This window comes from Oryctolagus cuniculus, chromosome 6 (genome assembly GCF_964237555.1).
Source record: "Oryctolagus cuniculus chromosome 6, mOryCun1.1, whole genome shotgun sequence".
NCBI classification, from domain to species: domain Eukaryota; kingdom Metazoa; phylum Chordata; class Mammalia; order Lagomorpha; family Leporidae; genus Oryctolagus; species Oryctolagus cuniculus.
The window spans coordinates 123,686,365-123,710,780 of NC_091437.1; the positions used below are offsets into that span (position 1 = coordinate 123,686,365).

The 24,416-nt window shown below is 48.1% G+C and overlaps 1 protein-coding gene across 3 annotated transcripts; it reads left to right on the forward strand.

Moving 5' to 3' along the window:
• The first annotated feature begins 7,382 nt into the window (after positions 1–7,382).
• ERICH5 (glutamate rich 5) lies at positions 7,383–23,135 on the forward strand. 3 transcript variants are annotated; one of them, XM_051843947.2, is made up of 3 exons: positions 7,383–7,778; positions 18,479–19,384; positions 22,889–23,135. In XM_051843947.2, the coding sequence occupies exons 1-3, from the start codon at positions 7,655–7,657 to the stop codon at positions 22,996–22,998; spliced, it is 1,140 nt and encodes a 379-aa protein (XP_051699907.1). In that variant the 5' UTR covers positions 7,383–7,654; the 3' UTR covers positions 22,999–23,135. The 3 variants fall into 3 exon arrangements, with proteins under 3 accessions (XP_051699907.1, XP_008254007.1, XP_008254006.1); XM_008255785.4 differs by having other exon boundaries at positions 7,503–7,712; XM_008255784.4 differs by lacking the exon at positions 7,383–7,778 and adding an exon at positions 17,037–17,251.
• Positions 23,136–24,416: the final 1,281 nt, after the last annotated feature.

The window sequence follows — 24,416 nt, forward strand, 5'->3', positions numbered from 1 at the left end:
GGCCTCTGCACCCATGTGGGAGACCCGGAAGAAGCTCCTGGCTCCTTGCTTCAATCAGCGCAGCTCTGGCCATTGCAGCCAGTTGGGGAGTGAACCATCGGATGGAAGACCTCTCTCTCTCTCTCTCTCTCTCTACCTCTTCCCTCTCTGTGTAACTCTGGGTTTCAAATAAATAAATAAATCTTAAAAAAAAAAAAAAAAAAGAATTTTCTGGAGTTCTGACTCCTTGGCCCTACCCAGGCCTATGGAAGAAATTTCTGTGGGGCTGGCACTGTGGCATAGTGGGTAAAGCCGCCACCTGTAGTGGCATCCCATATAGGCAGCAGTTCAGTCCTGGCTGCTCCACTGCTGATCCAGCTCCCTGATAATGGCTTGGGAAAAGCAGCAGAGAAAGAATCCAGTCTTTGGGCCCCTACCACCCATGTGGGAGACCTAGATGAAACTCCTGGCTTTAGCCTTACCCAATGGTGACCACTGTGGCATCTGGGAAGAGAAACAGCAGATGGAAGATAAGTATTTCTCTGTCTCTGTTTCTGTCTCTTTCTCTATAATTCCGACTTTCCAAATAAAAAAATATTAAAAAAATCTCTGGGTGTGGGACATGGGAATCAGTTTAATTGACATTCTAGATGATTCTCATAAGCACTGAAATTTGAGAAGTAGAGACCTGAAGAATGAGCTGGATTGGTCCTGAGGCATGCTTACCTAGATAGAGATACTGGGGCCAGCATTGTGGCACAGTGGGGTAAGCCACTACCTGTGATGCCGGCATCCCATATGAGTGCTGGTTCAAGTCCCAGCTGTTCCACTTCTGAACCAGCTCTTTGCTAACATGCCTTGGAAAGCAGTGGAAGATGACCTGAGTGCTTGGTGCCCTACACCCACATGGGAGACATGGAGTTCTAAGCTCCTGGCTTTGGCCTGGCCCAGCCCTGGCCATTGCGGCCATTTGGGTAGTAAACCAGCAAATGGAAGGTTTCTCTCTGTTTCTCCCTCTCTCTCTTTAACTCTGCCTTTCAAATAAATTGTTTTTTAAAAAAGACATATGGGGCTGGCAGGTTAAGTCTCTGCCTGCGGCACCGATCTCCCATATGGGCACCAGTTCAGGATCCTGCTGCTTCTCTTCTGATCCAGCTCCCTGATAGATTGGATGGGAAAGCAGTGAAAGATGTCCTAAGTGCTTGGATTCCTACATCCATGTGGGAGACCTGGAGGAAGCTCCGGGCTCCTGGCTTTGGCCTGGTCCAGCCCTGGCCGTTGGAGCCATTTGAGGAATGAACTAGCAGATGGCAGATCTTCCCCCGCCACCTGCTCCTCCTCCTTTCTCTGTAACTCAAATAAAGAGCCAGCGCTGTGGCTCAATAGGATAAACCTCCGCCTGCGGCGCTGGCACACCAGGTTCTAGTCCCTGTCGGGGCACTGGATTCTGTCCCGGTTGCCCCTCTTCCAGGCCAGCTCTCTGCTGTGGCCCAGGAGTGCAGTGGAGGATGGCCCAAGTGCTTGGGCCCTGCACTCCATGAGAGACCAGGAGAAGCACCTGGCTCCTGGCTTCGGATCAGCGGAGTGCGCCAGCTGCTGTGCGGCGGCCATTGGAGGGTGAACCAACGGCAAAAGGAAGACCTTTCTGTCTCTCTCTCTCACTGTCCACTCTGCCTGTCAAAAAAAAAAAAAAAAGTTATATAGAGAGAGGTCTTCTAACTGCTTGTTCACTCCCCAAATGGCCGTAATGGCCAGAGCTGGGCTGAACTGAAGCTGGGAGCCAGGAGCTTCTTCCAGATTTTCCATGTGGGTGCAAGGGCCCAGAGATTTGGGCCATCCTCTGCTGCTTTCCCAGGTGCATTAGCAGGGAGCTGGAGTGGAGGTGGGGCAGCTAGGAATTGAACCAGTGCCCATATGGGATGCCAGCACTGCAGGTCAGGGCAGGCTGGCTGGCTGGCTGGCTAGCTGGCTTGCTTTATTTATTTATTTATTTAGATTGATTTATTTATTTGAAAAGCAGAGTTATAGAGGCAGAGAGAGATCTTCCATCTACTGGCTCACTGCCCAAATGGCTGTAACGGCCAGAGCTGGGCCGATCCAAAGCCAGGAGCCTAGAGCTTCTTCAGGTCTCTCACATGGGTACATGGGCCCAAGGACTTGGGCCATCTGCTGCTGCTTTCCCAAGGCCATAGCAGAGAGCTGGATTGGAAGTGAAGCAGCCAGGACTCAAACTGGCGCCCATATGGGATGCTGGCAATGCAGGTGGCAACTTTAATCTGCTGTGCCATGGTGCTGGCCCCGAACTTACACTTTTGTGTTGTGCTGTATAATTTCAAAGCATTTAATATTCTCTTTCCTCCAAAGTAATCAGGATAGATACTACCCCTGTTTTAGTGGATGAATGATTAAAGTACTTGAGTTAACTTGTCTGAGTTACTTTTCATTGTATGATAGCAAGTTTCCTGACCCCACTATGTGCCATAGTTTGAATGTCTGTGTCCCTCCAAAATTCATAGATTGAAGCTCCTGACTTTTACCTGGCCCAGCCCTGGCCATTGCAGCCATTTGAGGAGTGAACCGGTGGATGGAAGAACTCTCTCTCTCTCTCTCTCTCTCTCTCTCTCTCTCTCTTTGCCTTTCAAATAAATAAATCTTTTAAAATAATAAAATCACAATACCAGTTATCGTCCAGTATTATCCAGTGGTCATCCAATGAGACTAAAGGAATAAGACAGGATAGGTTAATTGTTGAAAATGAGAACTGTCAGGAAGAGAGGAGATAAGATAAGCATGTGTATTACTTGTAAGTGACGGAGACAAACTAGCATGGGAAAGCTGAAAAGGATTTATTTTATAGCTCATCAAATGGACAAGAAGTCATGGGAGCAAGACCCAGATCTGTGTGCATTGTCATGGGAGAAGTAGCACTACTTTTTAGTCTGGTGCAGAGCACACTAAACCGCAGGACACACCTAGTCTAGGCAATAACTGAGTGTTTAATGTGCCATTTCACCATTTTACAGATTTGGCTACTTCTGGATGATAAATTGAAAGATCAATAAATCACAAAGAAGTTAATGTTACCTTCCTTGTCTCAAAGTAAAGTGAATTATTTGATGATACAATACTGAATATAGGCCAGCGCCGCATCTCAATAGGCTAATCCTCCACACCGGGTTCTAGTCCCGGTCGGGGCGCCGGATTCTGTCCCGGTTGCTCCTCTTCCAGTCCAGCTCTCTGCTGTGGCCTGGGAGTGCAGTGGAGGATGGCCCAAGTGCTTGGGCCCTGCACCCCATGGGAGACCAGGAGAAGCACCTGGCTCCTGGCTTTGGATCAGCGTGGCGTGCCGGCTGCAGCGGCCATTGAGGGGTGAACCAACAGAAAAAAGGAAGACCTTTCTCTCTGTTTCTCTCTCTCTCACTGTCCATCTGTCTGTCAAAAAAAAAAAAACAAAAAAAACAAAAAAACCAATACTGAATATAAGTGTGCCTAATAATGGATTATACAAATCTAATCTAGGCCGGCGCCGTGGCTCAATAGGCTAATCCTCCACCTTGCGGCGCCGGCACACCGGGTTCTAGTCCCGGTCAGGGCGCCGGATTCTGTCCCGGTTGCCCCTCTTCCAGGCCAGCTCTCTGCTATGGCCAGGGAGTGCAGTGGAGGATGGCCCAGGTGCTTGGGCCCTGCACCCCATGGGAGACCAGGAAAAGCACCTGGATCCTGGCTCCTGCCATCGGATCAGCACGGTGCGCCGGCTGCAGCGGCGGCCATTGGAGGGTGAACCAACGGCAAAAGGAAGACCTTTCTCTCTCTGTCTCTCTATCTCACTGTCCACTCTGCCTGTCAAAAAAAAAAAAAAAAAAAAACAAATCTAATCTAGTGTCTATTACAGTAACGGTAATCTGCTGTCCCCAAGAAGTCCATTCAATCTTCCATGAAGTGACTTCCGTGAAGTGATGGGTTCTCTCAAAGCATGGTGCCAGTTCAGAGACTTAGAATTGGTCACTGTTTCTGCTGATGGCAAATTGGCCAGATAAACCTTGGTAAGGGGAAGAACTTGGTGTTGAACCCATTTATGGCTTCTGTCCCTTTCCCTTTAGCCCTTTTCTTCCTGAGCCCAATGACCAAACACTGGAGTGGCCCATGAGAAAAACTTACTGGCACCCACAAGTTCCTTGATTCTGTTGTTTAGCTAGCTATAAAATGCTTCCCTTGAGGAAAATAGAAGGTCCCCAAGGAAAGCTGAGATACCCCAGGTAACTCCTAGAAGATAATTGACAGGGAAAGGGGGCACCTAACTGGGCTCAGTAAGCCCTGATTTAGAATAAATGGTGCTCACCAGGATCTGAATTGCCTGGGACCTTGACTCGGACTTCCCAGTGTCCAGAACTGAGAGAGAGAAATCCTGTTGTTTAAGGCACCCAGTCTACGTTTTTTTGTTATGGAATCCCAGCTGACTAATACAGGGCCTTTTGGAAGTGTCTGTAGAAGACAAATATTCCCCTATTCTGGGCCCATTCTCAAGGTCTGTCCACATTCCTCTCCCCTAACTTTCTTATGCCAATCCTCTAATCTTTCCAGCTCTGACTACATCCAGTCAGATCATTAGCCACTTTCAAAGTATTTCTCTTCCCTTCGCAACATAGTCTCCCTGGGTGGAAGGTGAGAAGGTAGACTCACCGTAGATATTTGTAAAAGTTACTAACGGTCCTTTCTTAAGGAAGTACACACATTCCCTTGTTTTCCAAGGGGTTTGTGAACTAACTGCTGTGTGCCTGAGGCTTTGTCAGGCCCCCCCTCCAGGAGGGAGAGGAAGAGGAAGGGAGGGGACCAGGAGGATGTCGGGGAGAGAGGAGCCTCTTAATATATGATAAAACCCAGAGCTGGGTAGTATTCATGACTCCTATAGGGAAATAAGCCACACTGTAGGCAATTTGAATGTCAAATAAATAATGGCAGTGATGAGGGCTGAATTTTGTCTCCCTCAGCATGCGTATGTTGAAGTCCTCATCCCCAATCCCTCTGAATGTGTCTGTATTGGAGATACAGCCTTTGGAGGGGTAACCAAGGTAAGGTGAGGTTACACTGGGGGCCTAAATCCACTATGACAGGTAGCAGCACTGCAGCACAATGGGCTAAAGCCTTGGCCTACAGTGCTGGTATCCCATATGGGGCCCAATTCAAGTCCCAGCAGCTCTGCTTCCCATCCAGCTCCCTGCTGATGTGCCTGGGAAAGCAGTGGAGGATGACCTATCTCCTGGGGCCCCTGCACCCACGTGGAAGACCCTGAAGGATGAAGCCCCTGGCTCCTGGATATGGATCAGATTAGCTCTGGCCATTGTGGCCATTTGGGGAGTGAACCAACAGGTGAAAGACCTTTCTCTCTGTCTCTACCTCTCTCTGTAACTCTCTTTCAAATAAATAAAAATAAATCTTTTTCCCCCCAGAAACCTTTTATTTAAGGAATACAAACTTCATGCATTTCATAAATACAACTTTAGGAATATAGTGATTCTTCCCACCCACACTCCTAACCCTCTTCCTCCTCCCTCCTATTCCTGTTCTTTTTTTTTTTTTCACTAAGATCTACTTTCAACTAACTTTATACACAGAAAATTATACTAAGTAAAGAGTTCAACAAATTGTATGAAGAAAAAAAAACCTTCAACAGTGGAGACAAGTGCTGTTCAAAGTCATTGCACCTCAAAGTGTTAATTTCACTTTTTATAGATTACCTTGTAGGTGCTCTGTTATCACAGATCAGGAAGAACAAATTTGTTCTTCTGAGACTGGCTCATTTCACTAAGAATGTTGTTTCCCAGTTTCATCCATTTTGTTGCAAATGTCAGGATTTAATTTTTTTAGCACTGTGTAGTATTCCATGGTGTATATATCCCATAATTTCTTCCTTTTTTTATTTATTTATTTATTTATTTTTTTTTGGACAGGCAGAGTTAGTGAGCAAGAGAGACAGAGAGAAAGGTCTTCCTTCCATTGGTTCACTCCCCAAATGCCTGCTATAGCCGGCGCACTGCGCTGATCTGAAGCCAGGAGCCAGGTGCTTCTCCTGGTCTCCCATGTGGGTGCAGGGCCCAAGGACTTGGGCCATCCTCCACTGCACTCCTGGGCCACAGCAGAGAGCTGGACTGGAAAAGGAGCAACCAGGACAGAACCGGCATCCCAACTGGGACTAGAACCCGGAGTACTGGTGCTGCAGGTGGAGGATTAGCCTAGTGAGCCGCAGCACCAGCCCCCATAATTTCTTTATCCAGTTTTCAGTTGATGGGCATTTGGGTTATTCCATATCTTAGCTATTGTGAATTGAGCTGCAAAAAAAAAAAAAAAAAAAAAAGTCTTCAAATAAAAAGAACAGTCACCAAGGCTGTGGTGCTTTGGTACTGCAGCTCCAGGCCACTGATGCTGATGGCCACATAACCCAGTGACTACTGTAAGAATTCGCAGTGTTTACTGATGTAAATGGTGGACAATCAATAGAGGAGGGGAAGTGCTTTTCTACAGCAGGATGCCAGCTAATCAATGTAGGAGACATAATGTAATTCGGAAATCACCATTTGATCATTGTCACCATAATGATTGATCCAAGAATGCTAGTGCATGCCAAAAGTAGCAGACAACAGTTTGAAGAACAGGTTATTTTATTTATTTATTTGAAAGGCAGAGAGATAGAGTTTTTCCCATTTGCTAGTTCAGTCTCCAAGTACCTACAACAACCAGTGTTGGGCTAGGCGAAACCAGGAGCTAGGAACTCAATCCAGGTCTCCCATGTGAGTGGCAGAGACCCGGCTCCTTGAACCAGCAGTGCTGTCTCCCAGGATGCAACTTAGTGGAAGTGGAGTTTTGACCCCTAAAAGGTCCTCAGTCTCATAGTCTCTCCCCATTTACAAAGAGCAGCACGGTGACTAGGATGCAAGAATCCGACAGGGACTACCCTAACTGATCCACGTTCACGTTAGCAGAGACGGGCAATATTCCAGTATTCTGTGCGTCCCAGCCCGGACTGCACAGCCGGAGAGAAATCAGGAGGAAACATCAAACCCGAATCGAGGGTCTACACAATAAATGGCCAAGGTCGGGAAAGACAAAGCAAGATTGGGGGAAACGATTTTAGACGAAAGCCAACAGCAGAGAGGCGCGGCAGCTGAACTCAATGTGTACTCCAGGGTGGGAAAAGCGACACCTCGGGCAAATTGCGTTTAGCCAAGGCTGTGTCTCCCCGTGGCGGCCGCACAGCCGTCCCGCACCTCGAGTCCGCGTATCAGCAGCCGCTGGCCGCGGCCCTCCTCCACCCGGCTCTATTCAGCCACAATTTCGTCGGTCCTCCCGGCGCTTCGCCCCGGCCCCGCCCATGTCCCCTGGCCCTGCATTTCCCGGGAGGTGAATTTTCCCTCCTGCCAGCACCGTCACCTCCATTCTCCTGCTACCCCGACCTGCCACTGCCTCCTCCTCTGCCGCTGTGCCCAAGGCTCCTCCCTGCCTGCGCCAGCTGTCTCGCCGCGGCAGGTGCACCCCCGCTCCCGCTCACTCCCGAGACGCCCGCTGCCCGCGCGCGCAGGAGCCGGGCGGCAGAGTTGGGGAAACTTCTGCGGCTTCGGGTCCGCATTCGCGGGGCAGCAGGACTCGGGCCGGGACCGGCCAGCGGGCTCCGCTCCCCGCGATGGGCTGTGCCAGCAGCGCCCTCAACAAGGCCGGCGAGAGCAGCAGGTTCCGCAGCGGTGAGCAAGGGGCCCTGGCCCCACCCCAGCCCGGGTCTCCGGTGGGCTCCCCGGGACGTCCGAAAGGTGCGATCTGGGCCCACCTCGCTCGGCTAGGCGGCGGGCTCCGTCCCGAAACTTGGCGCGGCAGTGGGTGTGCGCCCCAGCTGGGACAGGCGTCCACTCCTTTGGCCCGCTCCTGCGATTGCGGGGTTTGGCTGTCAATTACCTAACGCAGTCGGGCCCGGACTGTGCCCTACAGAGATGAAAATTGTCCCTTCGCGCTCGCGCCAGCACTTCGGCCTCGGAGATAACAGAGGGTGACAACATAGGCGGGCACTCGGTCCTTTACAGGGGCTTCTGCCGTTGAAGGGGTCGGATGAACCTGCTGACATTCATAAAGAATGTAAGCAGGGCTGTTCTGAGCGTTTGCTATACAGAAGCAGGGTAGCGCAGCAGCTGACAGCGCTAAGTGCCCAGGAGAGAATGAAGGCAGGTGAACCAACTGCCCAAGGACTGGGCTGCACCACTCACGTCTTGGCTTCTGAATGGCTAACATTTTGGATCCAGTTCTTTTTTTTTTTTTTTTAAAGACATTTATTTATTTGAAAGGCAGAGTTATAGAGAAACACAGAGAGAGGGAGAGAGAGGGAGGGAGGGAGAGTCTTCCATCTGCTGGTTCACTCCCCATTTGGCTACAACAGCTGGAACTGGACCGATCTGAAGCCAGGAGCCTAGAGCTTCTTCCAGGTCTCCCACGTAGGCACAGGGGATCCAAGCACTTGGGCCATCTCCCGCTGCCTTCTCAGCAGAAGTGGAGCAGCTGGGACTTGAATTGGCGCCCATATGGGATGCCAGCACTGCAGGCAGTGGCCCCACCCACTTCGCCAGCCACAGTTCTGAAAGTGAATCGAGTCCCCTAGAGGTAGTTTACAGTCTTCTTCAAAGCTAGCTTTAGGAGGGACTTAGACCGCAGGCAACTCCTCTCCCCAGGATTTCTCTCAGCACCTGTTACTGCAGTTCCAGAACAGTCTTGCTGTCCAGTTTTGGGGGAGAGAGCACAGGATTGTTATGAATGCTGATGCGAAGTTCAGCTACAGAGTCCTGGTCAGAAAAACACTGTGTGGCTCATATGTCCGTGGTATCTCATCAGTTATGTCTAGCTTCAGTAGATAACAGAAAGCAAGAAAAAGTTAGGAAGTAGACAAAAAAAAAAAAAAAAAAAAAAAAAAAAAAAAAAAGTAAAACCCTATCTAAAAGGGATTCCAAACCCCTTGCTGATAACCAGGGTATAGAGAGATGGAAGAACCCGCTGGGGAAGCTCACTCACCACTCTCCCCAGGAAGCAGAGCTTCCAAGCCACTCTGGGCTCTCAAGAGGCCAGTGTGAGGTCTGGTTTCTTTGTTGTTTCATGTTTTATGGAGTCAGGCACATTTTTGCATTCTGCTCCCGAACAAATCCTTACTAGTTTCAATATGAAAATCCAAGGGAAAACAGTTGCTTTGGGAAGATGCATCATCCTGCTCGGGCTTCTCTTACTCCTTGCCATGCCCCAGAGGTCCCGGGAGTAGCCTGGGACTCCATCCGGGTCTCCCACATAGGTAGCAGGGGCCCAAGCCCTTGGGCCATCTTCCACTGCCTTCCCACTAGCATTAGTAGGGAGTTGGATCAGACTCAAACCAGTGCTCGTATGGAATGCTGGAATGCCAGTGTCCCAGGCTGTGGCTTACCCGCTGCCCCACAGCACTGGCCTCCATTATAGATTTTTTTTTAATTTTTTTTTTATTTTTTGACAAGCAGAGTGGACAGTGAGAGAGAGAGACAGAGAGAACGGTCTTCCTTTGCCGTCGGTTCACCCTCCAATGGCCACCGCGGCTGGTGCGCTGCGGCCGGCGCACCGCGCTGATCCGAAGGCAGGAGCCAGGTGCTTCTCCTGGTCTCCCATGGGGTGCAGGGCCCAAGCACTTGGGCCATCATCCACTGCACTCCCGGGCCATAGCAGAGAGCTGGCCTGGAAGAGGGGCAACCGGGACAGAATCCGGCGCCCCAACCGGGACTAGAACCCGGTGTGCCGGCGCTGCTAGGTGGAGGATTAGCCTAGTGAGCCACGGCGCCGGTCCCATTATAGATTTTTAAACTGATAAAAATAGATATTTCAGATAATGATACTCTTGGAGAGGGACAAAAGTATTCAAATGGCAGAATGGGATTCATAGTGCTCTTAGAAAATAACAAATAACCTTGTTTTAAAAAGTATTCTGTCACCAGTATTGATAGCTATGTACATGCATTATACACTGTTTTTATTCTTGCTTTCACTGCTCTTCTAAATTTTCATGAGTATTGTCCTGGGAGAAATGTGAAAACACCTGACTACCAGTTTTAGTGTGCTGAAAATTAATTTATACACTGCATCAGTATTGCTCAACACGTACTAAATCAGTCAACAGGTGTATTTAGCTTCTGATCCTTGATAGATAATACGCTGTTGTCATTGGATACTATTGGATATTCATCAACATTTCAACTCCAGGATCTTGGAGGCCCAATAAATAATTCACTTGTGTGCAGCCCCAAGCCTGTGTGTGTGCTCTCAGATAAGAGCAGTCACAGTTTGTGGACTGTCCTGCCCAGGTGTTTATTCACTGTCCTGTGCCTAATGATGTTTGCACAGAGTAGGTTCTCAGCAACTGTTTGCAGAATGACTCGCTTCTTTAATCCTTATAACAATGCTCCGGCGAAGCATTAGGGTTATCCTGATGCTACACAGAAGTAACTTACCCAAGGTCACAGGGCTCCTAAGAGTCATAACTGTGCTTTGAACTTTTTTTTTTAAAAATATTTTATTTATTTATTTGAGAGGTAGAGTTACAGACAATGAGAGGAGAGGGAGAGACAGAGAGAAAAGTCTTCTGTCCGTTGCTTCACTCCCCAAATGGAGCTGCACCGATTTGAAGCCAGGAGCCAGGAGCTTCTTCTGGGTCTCCCACAAGGGTGCAGGTGCCCAAGAACTTGAGCTGTCTTCCACTGCTTTCCCAGGCCATAGCAGAGAGCTGGATTGGAGAATTAACCTAGTGCACCACTGCACCAGCCCCATGTGCTTTGAACTTGAATGATTAAACTAGCTTGTGCTAACTAGGTTGAAATTTTTGTGTTTTTTTTTTAATTATTCTGAATTTCTATGGTAACCCACTATGTAAACAACAAAAGAAATATAATAAAAGAGTATTTATTATACTCCCTAAATAAAATATGCATATTATTACTATTCTATACTTTTATTACCTATTAATATAGTACATTTATATAGTTATGTTATATGTAATATTTGTGTAATATTTATTATACTGCATAGCTTATTAGGAACTAGTATATTATATTATTCTTTGTTTTAGATATAAATATATATTTGTATTATGTATAGTATTTGTATAATACAGAATATATCTTAGAGATTAGAATAAACACAACTTATTGTATTTCTTTTGTTATTTTCAAAGTGAGAGACCACATAGCTAATGAGGATTCAGTATGATTTAAGGTATATAACATAAACATAGAAGACATTTATTGTAATCTATAAATAAAAGTCAGTACAACATGGAGTTTGTATTTACTGCCAAATTTAAACTAGGAATATTTGGAAGACATTTAACTTTAAAGTTGTTTCAAACAGATATAGATAGTTGTGGAGAAACTTCCAGTGCCTTCCTGTGAAAATACAGATAACATCCATAAAATTCTTTTATTTTTTATTCCTGAAAGTGATTTATTTATTTAAAAGACTGACAGAGAGAGAAAGGGAGTGAGAGATTTTTCATTTGCTGGTTCACTCCCACAAAGGCCCATGATAACTGGGACTAGATCATGCCAAAGCTAGGGGCTAGAAACTCCATCCAGGTCTCCCCTATAGGTGACAGAGACTCAAGTTCTTAAGCCAACATCTGCTGCCTCCCAGGGGGTCCAGGGAAGCTGGATTGCAAGTGAAGGATTTGATCCCAAGCAGACCAATACGGAATGTGGGTGTCCCAAGCATCATCTTTACCAACCCACTGTGCCACAACGCCCACCTATACGAGATTCTTTTAAACTCACAATGGCAACCTTAAAACCCCACATCTGAAGCTAAAATGCATGAAGTATTCTATAGACTGGATTTGTGTTGGCAAATCTGCCTTATGGAATTTTCTGCAAGACAATTTCTAGCTAAGAACTGCTATGGCTGGCGCTGCGGCTCAATAGGCTAATCCTCCACCTAGCAGCGCCGGCACACCGGGTTCTAGTCCCAGTCGGGGCGCCAGATTCTTTCCTGGTTGCTCCTCTTCCAGGCCAGCTCTCTGCTGTGGCCCGGGAAGGCAGTGGAGGATGGCCCAAGTGCTTGGGCCCTGCACCCCATGGGAGAGCAGGAGAAGCACCTGGCTCCTGCCTTCGGATCAGCATGATGCGCCGGCCACAGCGCGCCAGCCGTGGCGTCCATTGGAGGGTGAACCAACGGCAAAGGAAGACCTTTCTCTCTGTCTCTCTCTCTCACTATCCACTCTGCCTGTCAAAAACAAACAAATACACAAACAAACAAACAAACAAAAAAACCTGTTATATGTGATGTAGTATTGGCCTACAAGCAAAAAGAATCATAAAATAACGGGCTGGACTTGATATCTCTTAGATCTGGTACAGTTCTAAAATCCCATAACACTAACATAAGAAGTTACTTATGTTTTGGGTTCAAATTTAAATCATGCAGCAGTTACAGAGAGGGAGCTGTCAGCTTACAGAGGAAGAGTCCTTTCTGCTGACACCGGATGTGGCTGTGACCCCATGCCGCATCCCCTCCCACTTCTTTCCACACCTCCAGCGCAGTGGCCAGGTGTGTGTGACGTGGAGGCCCGCCTCTGGTGGTAAATCAGTATCTAGCGAACTGAAATGCGAAACAGCGCCCAAAGGGCAGTTTGTGAAATTGAATTTGGAGTTTCTAGTGCTTGTGAAAGCAAAGTTCCAGATCCTAGGGCAATTTCTGTTCTTTTCACTTCCAGGAAGATCTGATGGAATGAGATCACAAAGATTTTATTGATGTCACAGCCTCTGCGTTAGGACCCTCCTCGCAGCACAGCTGGCCTCCTACTGACATGCGCGGTCACTGCTCTGTTCTTCTCTAATACAGTCAGCATCCATAGCTGGTAGAATTCTCCTTACTGAGGTTTTTCAGCTAGGGCACTGAAGTGGGCAAAGAAATGGTTACTGTGGACAGACTCATTGGGAGGTTCATTCGTGTGCATTTCCACTGACAGCTGTAATCCCTCTTTTGTTCTGGCCTGAATTTTTTTTTTTTTTTTTTTTTTTTTTTTTTTTTTTTTAATTTTTGACAGGCAGAGTGGATAGTGAGAGAGAGAGACAGAGAGAAAGGTCTTCCTTTTCCATTGGTTCACCCCTCCATGGCCAGCCAGCGTGCAGATCCGAAGGCAGGAGCCAGGTGCTTCTCCTGGTCTCCCATGTGGGTGCAGGGCCCAAGGACTTGGGCCATCCTCCACTGCCCACCTGGGCCACAGCAGAGAGCTGGACTGGAAGAGAAGCAACCGGGACAGAATCCGGCGCCCTGACCGGGACTAGAACTCCGGGTGCTGGTGCCACAGGTGAAAGATTAGCCTATTGAGCTACGGCGCCGGCCCTGGCCTGAACTTTCACTAGCTGCCTAGGCAGTAAGATAAAACCATGGACAGCTGATGGGTCTGTGAATTGTTCTCTGTACCGCAGGCATACCTTCAGGCTTCAACCGATATTTTCACACGGTGACATTTCAGTCCTCACTAGACAAACATTTTTTTCCTTTGCAATTGAAAAATAAGCACCACGAACATTTAAACTGACTTTATGAGTCTTTTTTTTTTTAAATGCAGAAACTATAAGGTTTTTTTCTTTTGCTCACTGGACTGAGTCTTTTAAAAAAGATTTTAAAATTTATTTATTTGAAACCTGTTGCCCTTCATCTTTTTACTTGACAATATGGAGGGTTTTCAGTATCAGTATAAGGGAAATTTGTCATTTCTTTTACACCTGTTTAATGATCTCGTGTAAGATTTATTTAAACAGTCCCCCACTGAGTAACATTGGATTTCCCCTCTAGTCTTTTCCTGTTAGGAACAAAGCTGACACGAATTCCTTTATGCAGACATCATTTCGAACGTGCAGGACAGCTTCCCAGAAGTGGCATGGCTAGGTCAAAGGGTATATGCCTTTATAATTTTGATAGATAACTGCCCAAATGCTTTCCCTAAGACCTGTACCAGTTGGTGCTTTCATCAGATAAAATAAATATTTTTCTAGACTTTAAGAGATGAGATGCAGCCACATCAAAACTTGTGTATGCAGCAGAAGTCGGGAGACAAGCAAGGGAACTTCTACCTGGTTCCAGGAACTTTCATTCATGATCTCATTTAATTCCCACAGCAGCTTTGTAAAGCAAACACTAGAGGTACAAAATACAGCTAGGAAACGGAAACTTAGCGAGGGTAAGGATCTCAGAGCCAGCATGGAACAGAGGTGAGGTTCGAGCCGAAGGCCCTGCTCTTCTTACATCTGGGGGTCTAGTGCTGGTGCTGCCAGGAACTTGTGGTGTGGCCTTACACCTAGGAGAAATCCAACCAACTGCTGTTGAGGGGGTGGGTGGGTGACTGGGCGGATCGACAGAAATGGGACTCAGGGAGCTAAGAGTGCTACTCAAAACAGCATGGCGGGGAATGGTGACCTGAGGAACAAACAGCAGAAACTGCAGGCTGCCACTGGCCGAGATGGGCTTGGGGAGAGCACGCTGGCTTGTGGAGAAGGTCCCCGGGGTGCTGAAGGGGAAGGTAAGGCAGGGAAGCAAAGCTCACTCGTGTGCTCTGAGTCTCGCTTCGTGCGGCTGCCACCTGTCCCAGCTTTGCGTGCGGTGTCGCTCCTATGTTAATGTTTTACAGCGTCAAGTCCTGACAAAACTCTGCATGCTTGCCGGGGGTTTACTCAGAGTCTCACCAAGGCTGATAAAAAGTGTCAGGCTTGGCCAGGCTTCAAGTCCTGGAGAAAGGGTAGGGAGAACTAGGTCATGATGGTTGTAAAGCGCAGGACCAGAATGTAGCTCTCCAAGTGAGTGAGGGAAGCATCGTCACGACCTCAGAAGCTCCGTCACCCGTGCCAGGCTGGTGCTGCTGTTTGTGTCCTTGAACCCCTCCTTGGGAAGGGCCCTTGGCTTCTAGATCATCCTTTTCTGTATATTCAAGAATGCTTGAGCTTGCCCTTTAAGGATTAAAACAAACAAAACACTCTCTCTCTCTCTCTCTCTTTTTTTTTTTTTTTTTTTTTTTTTTTTTTTTTTTTTGACAGGCAGAGTTAGACAGTGAGAGAGAGAGAGAGACAGAGAGAAAGGTCTTCCTTTTCTGTTGGTTCATCCCCCAAATGGCCACCACGGCCAGCATGCTGTGCCGATCCGAAGCCAGGAGCCAGGTGCTTCCTCCTGGTCTCCCATGCAGGTGCAGGGCCCAAGCACTTGGGCCATCCTCCACTGCCTTCCTGGGCTACAGCAGAGAGCTGGACTGGAAGAGGAGCAACCGGGACAGAACTGGCGCCCTGACCGGGACTAGAACCCGGGATGCCGGCACCACAGGCGGAGGATTAGCCAAGTGAGCCGCAGCGCCGTCCTCTCTCATTGTGTTTAACAGCAAAAATGCTGTGGGAATTTAGCTTTATGAGGATGGGTGGAAGAAGCTGGGCGGGCAGTGCTGGCGTGTGTCTGAGTACCCTGGATGTTGTACAGGGCTGCCTGTGAGAATGGGTTGCCGGGCACTGTGATGTGTCTCCCAGATTTAGGGCAGCCGGGCAGGGTCTGTCTCCAGCAGCAGTTTGTTCCATCTGGGATACTGCACAGAAATCGTGTTACACGTGTGCCACGACATTAATTGAGCTGTGCCTCCTCTGCTCTGTGATTTTTCACTGCAAATGGAGCATCCTTTATCTGAAATGTTTGGGTTCAGATTTTGGATTTTTTTTCAGGTTATGATATATTTGCAGGTGCATCATGAGTTATCTAGAGGATGAGACTCAAGTGTGAGAGGAAAACTGCTATGTTACAAGTGGCTTTCCATTCTGGAGAAGAAAATCTCGCATTTTGTTGATGTGATCTGTACTTTGTCCTAACCATGGGACCAAAGCCATCTCAAGTGCATTTGGGTCCCTAACCCAAGAAAGAAGCAGCAGCTTCCAGGCCTGGGATCACGCTTCTGTTTGGTCTGCCCAGTGCTCCTTCTGGTAGCAGTGGTTTGCAGGGAGCGCTGCCTGCCCAGATTGGAGGCCCACTGTTGCTGTGGATTCGTTCTGAGAAGAGAAGCGTGGTGGGGACAAGAGGCGCAGAGTCACCACACAGACCCCGAGAGTCGGGTGAAAGCGGGCTAGACGTGAGCAGCTCGCAGACTCGTTTATTTTGGTTGGTACAGCAGCTTAAATAGCCAAGGCAGCCAATCCGGTCAAGGGGCGGTTTATGCCCTAACCAATCACAGACTGTTGCCAGGCAGTATCCGAAGCCATCCAATCACAGCCTGTTGCCAGGCAGGCTCTGTTGCCAGGTGGTTTCCCAGGGGGTTTTTGAAGCCACTCCTGAGTAACTGACACTTGCTTGCCAGTGGCCATCTTGGCATGGCCTTCTTATTCCACCACAGCCCACATGTCTGATGTGAATGTCACTTCTCTGTTGCAAAGTTTAACTGGTCCATCCCAGCCTCCAAGCTGCTAACTGCCGACTCCATCCGCATGCACAGACATCTGCTTTTGGCCACAGGCCCTTGTGCTCAGCACCCTGACCAAGCCCACCACAGGCACAGTGGCTGAGCCAGGAGAACGGCCATCTTCACGGTGGTGTAGCCCTTTACTCTCCTCGTGTAGAATGCAAGTAAAGTATTAACCGTAATTTCAGATAGGAAGTCAGAAAGCTGCTTTTGTTCTGACTTAGCCGAGGCAGAGGCTCGGCAACCCCAGGCGATTCTGAGAAATGAAGAAAGCTTGAGAAAAATCTTCCTGCCCAATATGGAGCTCACTTACATCAGCTCGGGCCCTTGGATCATTGCTGAACCAATATGCTTCCCCTGGTGCTGACCACGGCGTGTTCACATATAGGATGCATTGATCACGTGTAGTCAGCATGTAGTTGAACAGTGCTAACTGCACGTGAGTGATGCCAACTTCCTGCCAATCTAATGCCAACTACATGTGGACAATGCCAACCTCATGTCAGCGATACAAACTTAATGCCAACTTCACACCAACTACATGTGAGCAATGCAAACTTCATGCAAGTACATATGAACAATGCCAACTTCATGCCAGCTTTGTGACACCTATAGACCAACTACGTGACAATGTCATGCCAACTGTATAAAATTCATGTGAAAATGCCATCATACCAACTATGTGTGAATGATGCCAACTACATGCCACCTACACACTAACTTCATGTCAACTTCTTGCCAGCTTCATGCCAACTCCATATATTGTGCCAACTCGATGCCAACTATGTGCCAACTTGATGCCAACTACAGGTGAATGATGCCAACTACAAATGAGTAATGCCAACTTCATCTCAACGTGGGAGACTTTTAGTTGTTTTCCAGCTTTTGCTATTATAAAGAATTCTGTGATACTTTTTTTTTTTATTTGAAAGAGTTACAGAGAGAGGTAGAGACAGAGAGAGAGAGGTCTTCCATCTGCTGGTTCACTCCCCAGATGGCTGTAAAGGCCGGAGCTGCACCAATCCAAAGCCAGGAGCCACTTCCGGGTTTCCCACGTGGGTGCAGGGGCCCAGGACTTGGGCCATCTTCTACTGACTTCCCAGGCCATAGCAGAGAGCTGGTTTGGAAGTGGAGCAGCCAGGACTAGAACCGGTGCCCATACGGGATGCTGGCGCTTCAGGCCAGGGCTTTAACCCACTGTGCCACCGTGCCGGCCCTGTGATACTTTTTTTTTCATTCAAAGTATTTTCCTAAGGTTTATGCTTTTCAGATACATTTCTGGAAGTGGGATTATTGGGTCGAAGAGCATAAACAAAGATAAGCCAAGTTGCTTATCTTCAAATATTCAGAGCGTCTTTGCATTCACTGTTTAAAGAGACAGAACACTTCATGCAGTTCTGAGATGGTGGTAGAGGGAAATTCACCACCATTTTCTATATGAGCTCATTGGGTGCTAAGTTACCAAGGCCACACGAGATGCAGGACAGAACCAGGGTTAAAAAACACATTTCCTAACCGTCTCTTGATTTGTCTCCACCCCTCCCCCCCTTGCCATGTCCCTCAAGTGACAGGAAACTCAGGCCCAGCCATCTGTCCCAGCCAGTACCCAGCAGGGCCTTGTCTGCTCACCAGGGGCCAGGCTGCCCTGGAAGGAAAGGGAGTGCTTTCTAGAGGCCCAACGACCCCACACAGTGACTCTTCCAACGAGCATGAAGAGGAGAAAGGCTGAGGCAGGGCAAAGCATACAAGAAGCAAAGTGCAGTGTCCGAGGTTAGAATATGAGGCAGGAACCACGAGACAGCAGCATAGAGGCAAACAGGAGAAAACGCTGGCTTTGGCGGAGCTCAGAGTTTAGGATGAGGCACCTAAGAGGAAGTGTGGGAAGGGGTTTGACTTGGAGAGCCACAGGGTCACAGTATGTCCTAAACTCTCAAATCCACTTCTTGATACCCATTCACTTTCTCAAGAGCAAAGCTAAGTAATAATGTGTGTTTTCTCTTTGCTTTTTTTTTCTCCCCCAAATAAATGGTCAAAAAGCAACTTCCAAGGAGTGTTTTCCAAACACAGAAGGCAGCAAGGCCTGCTTTGCCCACCCCAAACCAAGGACACTGGGAAGAGAAGCCTATCCTCACGGTAGTGCTCAAAGGGACAGCCCTCCCCTGCCCCAGGAGCTCAAGGCCTCAGTGGCACCCGCAACGAATGGCATGAAACCTCTTCCTGAGAAGCCCCTGGTGGCACCGGAGGCAGCCCGTGGGGAAGATGCCGTGCACCAGTCGGAATCCACGGAGGTGACTCGGCCTCTGGAGAGAGCAGAGGGGAAGCAGACAGATGTGGAAAGAATGGCGGAGGCTCAGTCTTTGAAAGGTCATGGCGAGACTGAACCCCTGGGACCTGAACCCAAGGGTCAGGCTCTGAGGACAGCAGGAGAGAGGGGCTCCCCTGGGGCACTGGAAGGCACTGAGAGCCCGCACGCTGCAGGTGAGAGGGAACCTCCAGCAATGGCCGGCTGCATCACGCCTCTGCACACAGGTGCAGAGCTGCAGCCTCAAGAGGCAATGGGGAAGGAGGAACGGTCCCAGCTCCTAAAAGCCACTCCCGAAGAGAATGAAGCTCCAGAACCAGTGGTAAGAAGACAGCTGATGGAAACAGCTGACGAGCTGCAGCATCAGGCGACACCAGGAAAAAGTGAGCTGTCCCAGCTTCCAGAAACGGATCCAAGAGAGACAGTGACGCCGAAAGTCGTGGACCTGAGTCAGCTTATGGAGACACCTGGAAGGAGTGGTTCACTCCGTACAACTCCTGCAGGCCCAGGAAACCTGGAGCAGGCGCAGCCTGAAGGAGAGGCTGGAAGCCCAGAGCATCCAGCAGGAATGGTAGACATGGCGGCAAATGAGCAAATGGTCTGCACAGTGCCCACTCACAGGCAGCAGCGCCACACTGAAGGTACAGTTACGCTGTCGGGGTGCAGGAAGCTTAGGAGACCAGCTCTGGGGCTGCAGTAACTGACACACAGTCACTAAACTCTGGTTGAAGCTCGTTTGACCTCAAAGAAAAAAAAAAAGGCTTCCAAACCCAGGAGTCATTCCATCAATGCTCACATCAGCTTTCCAGGAAAAAAAAAATTTTTTTAAAAGTTGTATTTAGGGGCCAGCACTGTGGCATAGTGGGTAAAATCGTTGCCTGCAGTGCTGGCATCCCATATGGGCACTGGTTCGAGTCCCAGCTGCTCCTCTTCCGATCCAGCTCTCTGCTGTGGCCTGGGAAAGCAGTAGAGAATGGCCCCAAGTCCTTGGGCCCCTGCACCCACGTGGGAAACCCGGAAGAAGCTCCTGGCTCCTGCCTTAGATCGGATCAACTCTGGCTGTTGCGGCCATCTGGGGAGTGAACCAGTGGATGGAAGACTTCTGTCTCTCTCTGTCTTTGCCTCTGTGTCACTCTGCCTTTCAAATAAATAAATAAATCTTTAAAAAAAGTTTTATTTATTTGAAAGAGTGACAGAAAGGGAGAAAGAGAAGGGGGCAGGGGAGAGACACAGAAAGAGAAATTACCACCTGATGTTTCACTCCCCAAATGCATGACAGCCAGGGCTGGGCCAGGCTGAAACCCAGAGCCAGAAATTCCCTCTGGGTCTCCCATGTGGGTGGCAGTGCCCCCAAGTACTTGAACCATCATCTGTTGATTCCCAGGTGCATTAGCAGGAAGCTTGTATTTTGGAAATGAAGTCAGGACTTTATCCCAGGTACTCTGATATGGGTGTTTCTGGGCTTAACCTGCTGTGGCAGTGTCTGGCTCCAGAAAAAAAAATTTAAAACATGACCGATATCCAAGTTCTTAACCTAGAACTTGATAGTTAAATAGAATCAAATATTGAGGCCGGCGCCACAGCTCACTAGGCTAATCCTCCGCCTGCGGCGCCGGCACCCTGGGTTCTAGTCCCAGTTGGGGCACCGGATTCTGTCCCGGTTGCTCCTCTTCCAGCCCAGTTCTTTGCTGTGGCCCAGGAAGACAGTGGAGGATGGCCCAAGTGCTTGGGCCCTGCACCTGCATGGGAGACCAGGAGGAAGCACCTGGCTCCTGGCTTTGGATAGGCGCAGTGTACCGGCCATGGCGGCCATTTGGGGGGTGAACCAATGGAAGGAAGACCTTTCTCTCTCTCTCTCTCTCTCTCTCACTAACTCTAACTCTGCCTGCTCAAAAAAAAATAAAATAAAATAAAATCAAATATTGAAGATAACATGTTAAATTTTCTGAATTTTGTAAGTTCACTCTTCATCAAGCTCCAGGCATAGTGTGAGGATCCAAAGTCCAGGTGAACAAATGATTAATCGAGGACCTGACCTTCTTACAATAGAAGGTAATGATAATGGGTCTTAGAATGTGATTTTCATCTTGGCCAATCTTCTTAGAAAATTACAGTCTGCTCTTGTTGTCCTGTAATCTTTTTATCTTCAAGAAAAGACTTGGAACATGTGTTATGTTTTAGCATATGATTTTTTTAAAAAAAAATTTCACTGTACTTTAACAGCATAAAACGGACCAGCATCGTGGTGTAGCAGGTTAAGACGACACCTGCAATGCTGGTATCTCATATGGAGCCCTTTCAAATCCTGGCTGCTCCATTTCCAATCCAGCTCCCTGCTAATGTGCCTGGGAAAGCAGCAGAGGATGGTTCAAATACTCGGGCCCCTGCCACTCATGTGGGAGACCCAGATGGAGTTTGAGGCTCCTGGCCATTGAGGCCATTTGGAGAGTGAACTAGCAGATAGAAGATCTTTCTCTCCTTCTCTCTTTGTAACTCTGCCTTTCAAGTAAGTAAATAAATATATATTTTTTTAAATCACAGCATAAAATGCATGATATTTATACTGTTCTTATTGGAGCTATAATAGAAAATAACATTTTATTTTGGGGGCATGATTTGTACTTTGGTAAATTTTAGCTTCACAGTACAGTGTTATTAAGTGAAACATTCATCTGTATGATTTTTTTTAATAAAGATTTTATTTATTTATTTGAGAAGCAGAGTTACAGAGAGAAGGAGAGACAAAATTCTTCCATCCACTGGGTCACTTCTCAAATGGCCACAATGACTGGGGCTGGGCCTGGGTGAAGCCAGGAGCCAGGAGCTTCTTCTAGATCTCCCGCATGGGTGCAGGGGCCCAAACACTTGGCCCATCTTCCACTGCTTTCCCAGGCCATGGCAGAGAGCTGGATCAGAAAAGGAGCAGCCAGGACTGGAACCTGGCGCCCATATGGGAGGCCAGCACTGCAGGCAGAGGATTAACCTACTGTGCCACAGCGCCGGTCCCCCAACTGTATATTTCCTGAGTATCTAACCATACACTGGGTGCTGGGGGCAGGATGGGTTAGATAGTCCTTGTCCTGGAGGGATCACAGTCTAGTGGGGGAGGCAGAAGGTCCACAAAGCACCTCCATCTCTGTGGGTGGCTCCAGGTACTTCATGGGGCAAACAGTCAAAGCACTTAGAGTTCTCTATCCTGGATTGGCAAAGTCAAAAGTTTTTAGGGCCTGGCATATTGAAAATGAGTGAAATGAGGAGTACATAGAACACCTTGGGGAGCTCCTGGAGACCTTGGTGAAGAGGAGAGCACAGCCCTATCAAAAGAGGCCGTTCTGGGGCCAGCACTGTGGCGCAGTGGGTTAAAGCCCTGGCCTGAAGCACTGGCATCCCATGTGGGCACTGGTTCGAGTCCCGGCTGCTCCTCTTCCGATCCAGATCTTTGCTATGGCCTGGGAAAGCAGTGGAAGATGGCCCAAGTCCTTGGGTCCCTGCACCCACATGGGAGACCCGGAAGAAGCTCTTGGCTCCTGGCTTCAGATCGGCGCAGCTTGGCCATTGGGCCATCTGGGGAGTAAACTAATGGATGGAAGACCTCTCTCTCTGTCTCTACCTCTCTTTGTAACTCTTTCAGATAAATAAAATTAAAAAAAAAAAGGAGGGGGAGGGCGTTCTGCCTGGATCCAGCCATGGGCAGAGGGACAGTGTTGCCCAGAATGACCTTGTAGGGAAATCTATTTGCATGTGTAATGTCTAGATTTCTCGTTGTTGGGAACTTCCAGATGTTTAATGGAAGTTTTCTTTAAACACCAGAATGGCCAAACAAGACAGATTTTGATTCAGATACAAAGGAACCTGGGCCCCCTTTTGATCAACAGACAAGTGACACTTTTTGCTGTAATGTGTTCTTTCTACTGCCATTTCTTGGGTACTTTTGCCAAGACTCAAAGATGTTATATGACTTGTTTTATATAACATATGATGTTATACGGCTGCTCAGAGGCCCTAAGGCCATCAGGCACCACCAAAAGAAACTATAATTTAGACCAAGAGAAAGAACTGCCCCCACCAGAAACCAACCATGGGATAATTTATTGTGCATGTCCAGTGTTGTCTCTGATTAATATCACCTTTGGTTACTTTTCCAGGTGAGACAGAAGAACAGATGGAAACAGAGGTGGAGTATAAGAAAGCAAGTGGAGGGGCTGAAACAAATGAAGAAACAGGAGAAGCTGTGGATCTTTCAGCAGCCACATAGACAGGTGTGCTGCTACGAGGGTGAATGGACACAGTGCATCACAACAGAGAGGACAGGAGGATGGCAGTGAACTTGTGGTTACGAGTCTTATCTTTCTCCATCTGTGTGTTTTATATAAGGAATGAGCTTGTGTTTTACAAGGCCTATTGCTTGATTTCATTGTTCCATAAAACTGCCAAGCTATAAACAGCTTTTCTCTTCGCTACCTTGCATAGCTACACATTTAGAGCTGTAAGTCAGAGCCAATATAGTAGAGAAGAACCCTGTGACAATGCAACCAGTGGATGGAAGCTTTCTGTATCTCCATCTCCCTCTCTTTAACTCTGCCTTTCAAATAAATAAATCTTTTTTTTAAAAAATAGAGCGTACAGAAAAAGAGTCTCTCATTATTCTTACTTGATCTCTGGTATGTTTCTGACTTGAAAGCATGGAGGTAGACAGCAACAGGAACGCCCTGAGTGTCGGACATCATCCCTACTGTGCAAACTGAAGAAGCTGGATTGTGCATTGATTGAAAGCAAGGACTGCTTTATGTATCTTTGAATTCAGGCATTTAGTTGCTTCAGTGGAATATTCTGAGTGCTCATTAAGTATCTTGAATCAATAAATGAATAATACAAAATCTTCCCACTTATATTTAACTCACTAAAAAAGTAACACATAGGGGCTGGTGCTGTGATGCAATGGGTTAAAGCCCTGGCCTGCAGAGCCAGCATCCCATTTAGGCACGGGTTCAAGTTCCGGCTGCTCTGCTTCTGGTCCAGCTCCCTGCTGATGCTGCCCAGAAACACCATCCTGCTGGGGTCCCTTGAGAGGAAAAAGTGTGGTCAACCTGTGACCCCACTGCTTTTCCAATCAGACTTTGGAGTAGGAGCTCTCAGTGAAACTAACAACCTTTGAGCTGTCAAAACACCCACATCACTCTTAACACTTTATTCCAAACTGGCCTTCAATTAGGAGTTGCTTTCAAGGGAAAATCCTTTTCCCATATTTAGCCAATGAACATTGGATGGTCATGGTCAAATAACATAACCCTAGCAGGTTTACATTAGTGCTGTTTTGGCAGAAACAATAGCTTGTTAGAGATTACAAACATCCTATTCTTATAGTTTGGGCCCCGGCATCTCACTAGGATGTCACAGGCCCAAAGGTGAGCTTTCTTTTTTTTTTTTTTTTTTTGACAGGCAGAGTGGACAGTGAGAGACAGACAGAAAGGTCTTCCTTTGCCGTTGGTTCACCCTCCAATGGCCGCTGTGGCCAGCGCACTGCGCTGATCCAAAGGCAGGAGCCAGGTGCTTATCCTGGTCTCCCATGGGTGCAGGGTCCAAGCACTTAGGCCATCCTCCACTGCACTCCCTGGCCACAGCAGAGAGCTGGCCTGGAAGAGGGGCAACCGGGACAGAATCTGGTGCCCCGAC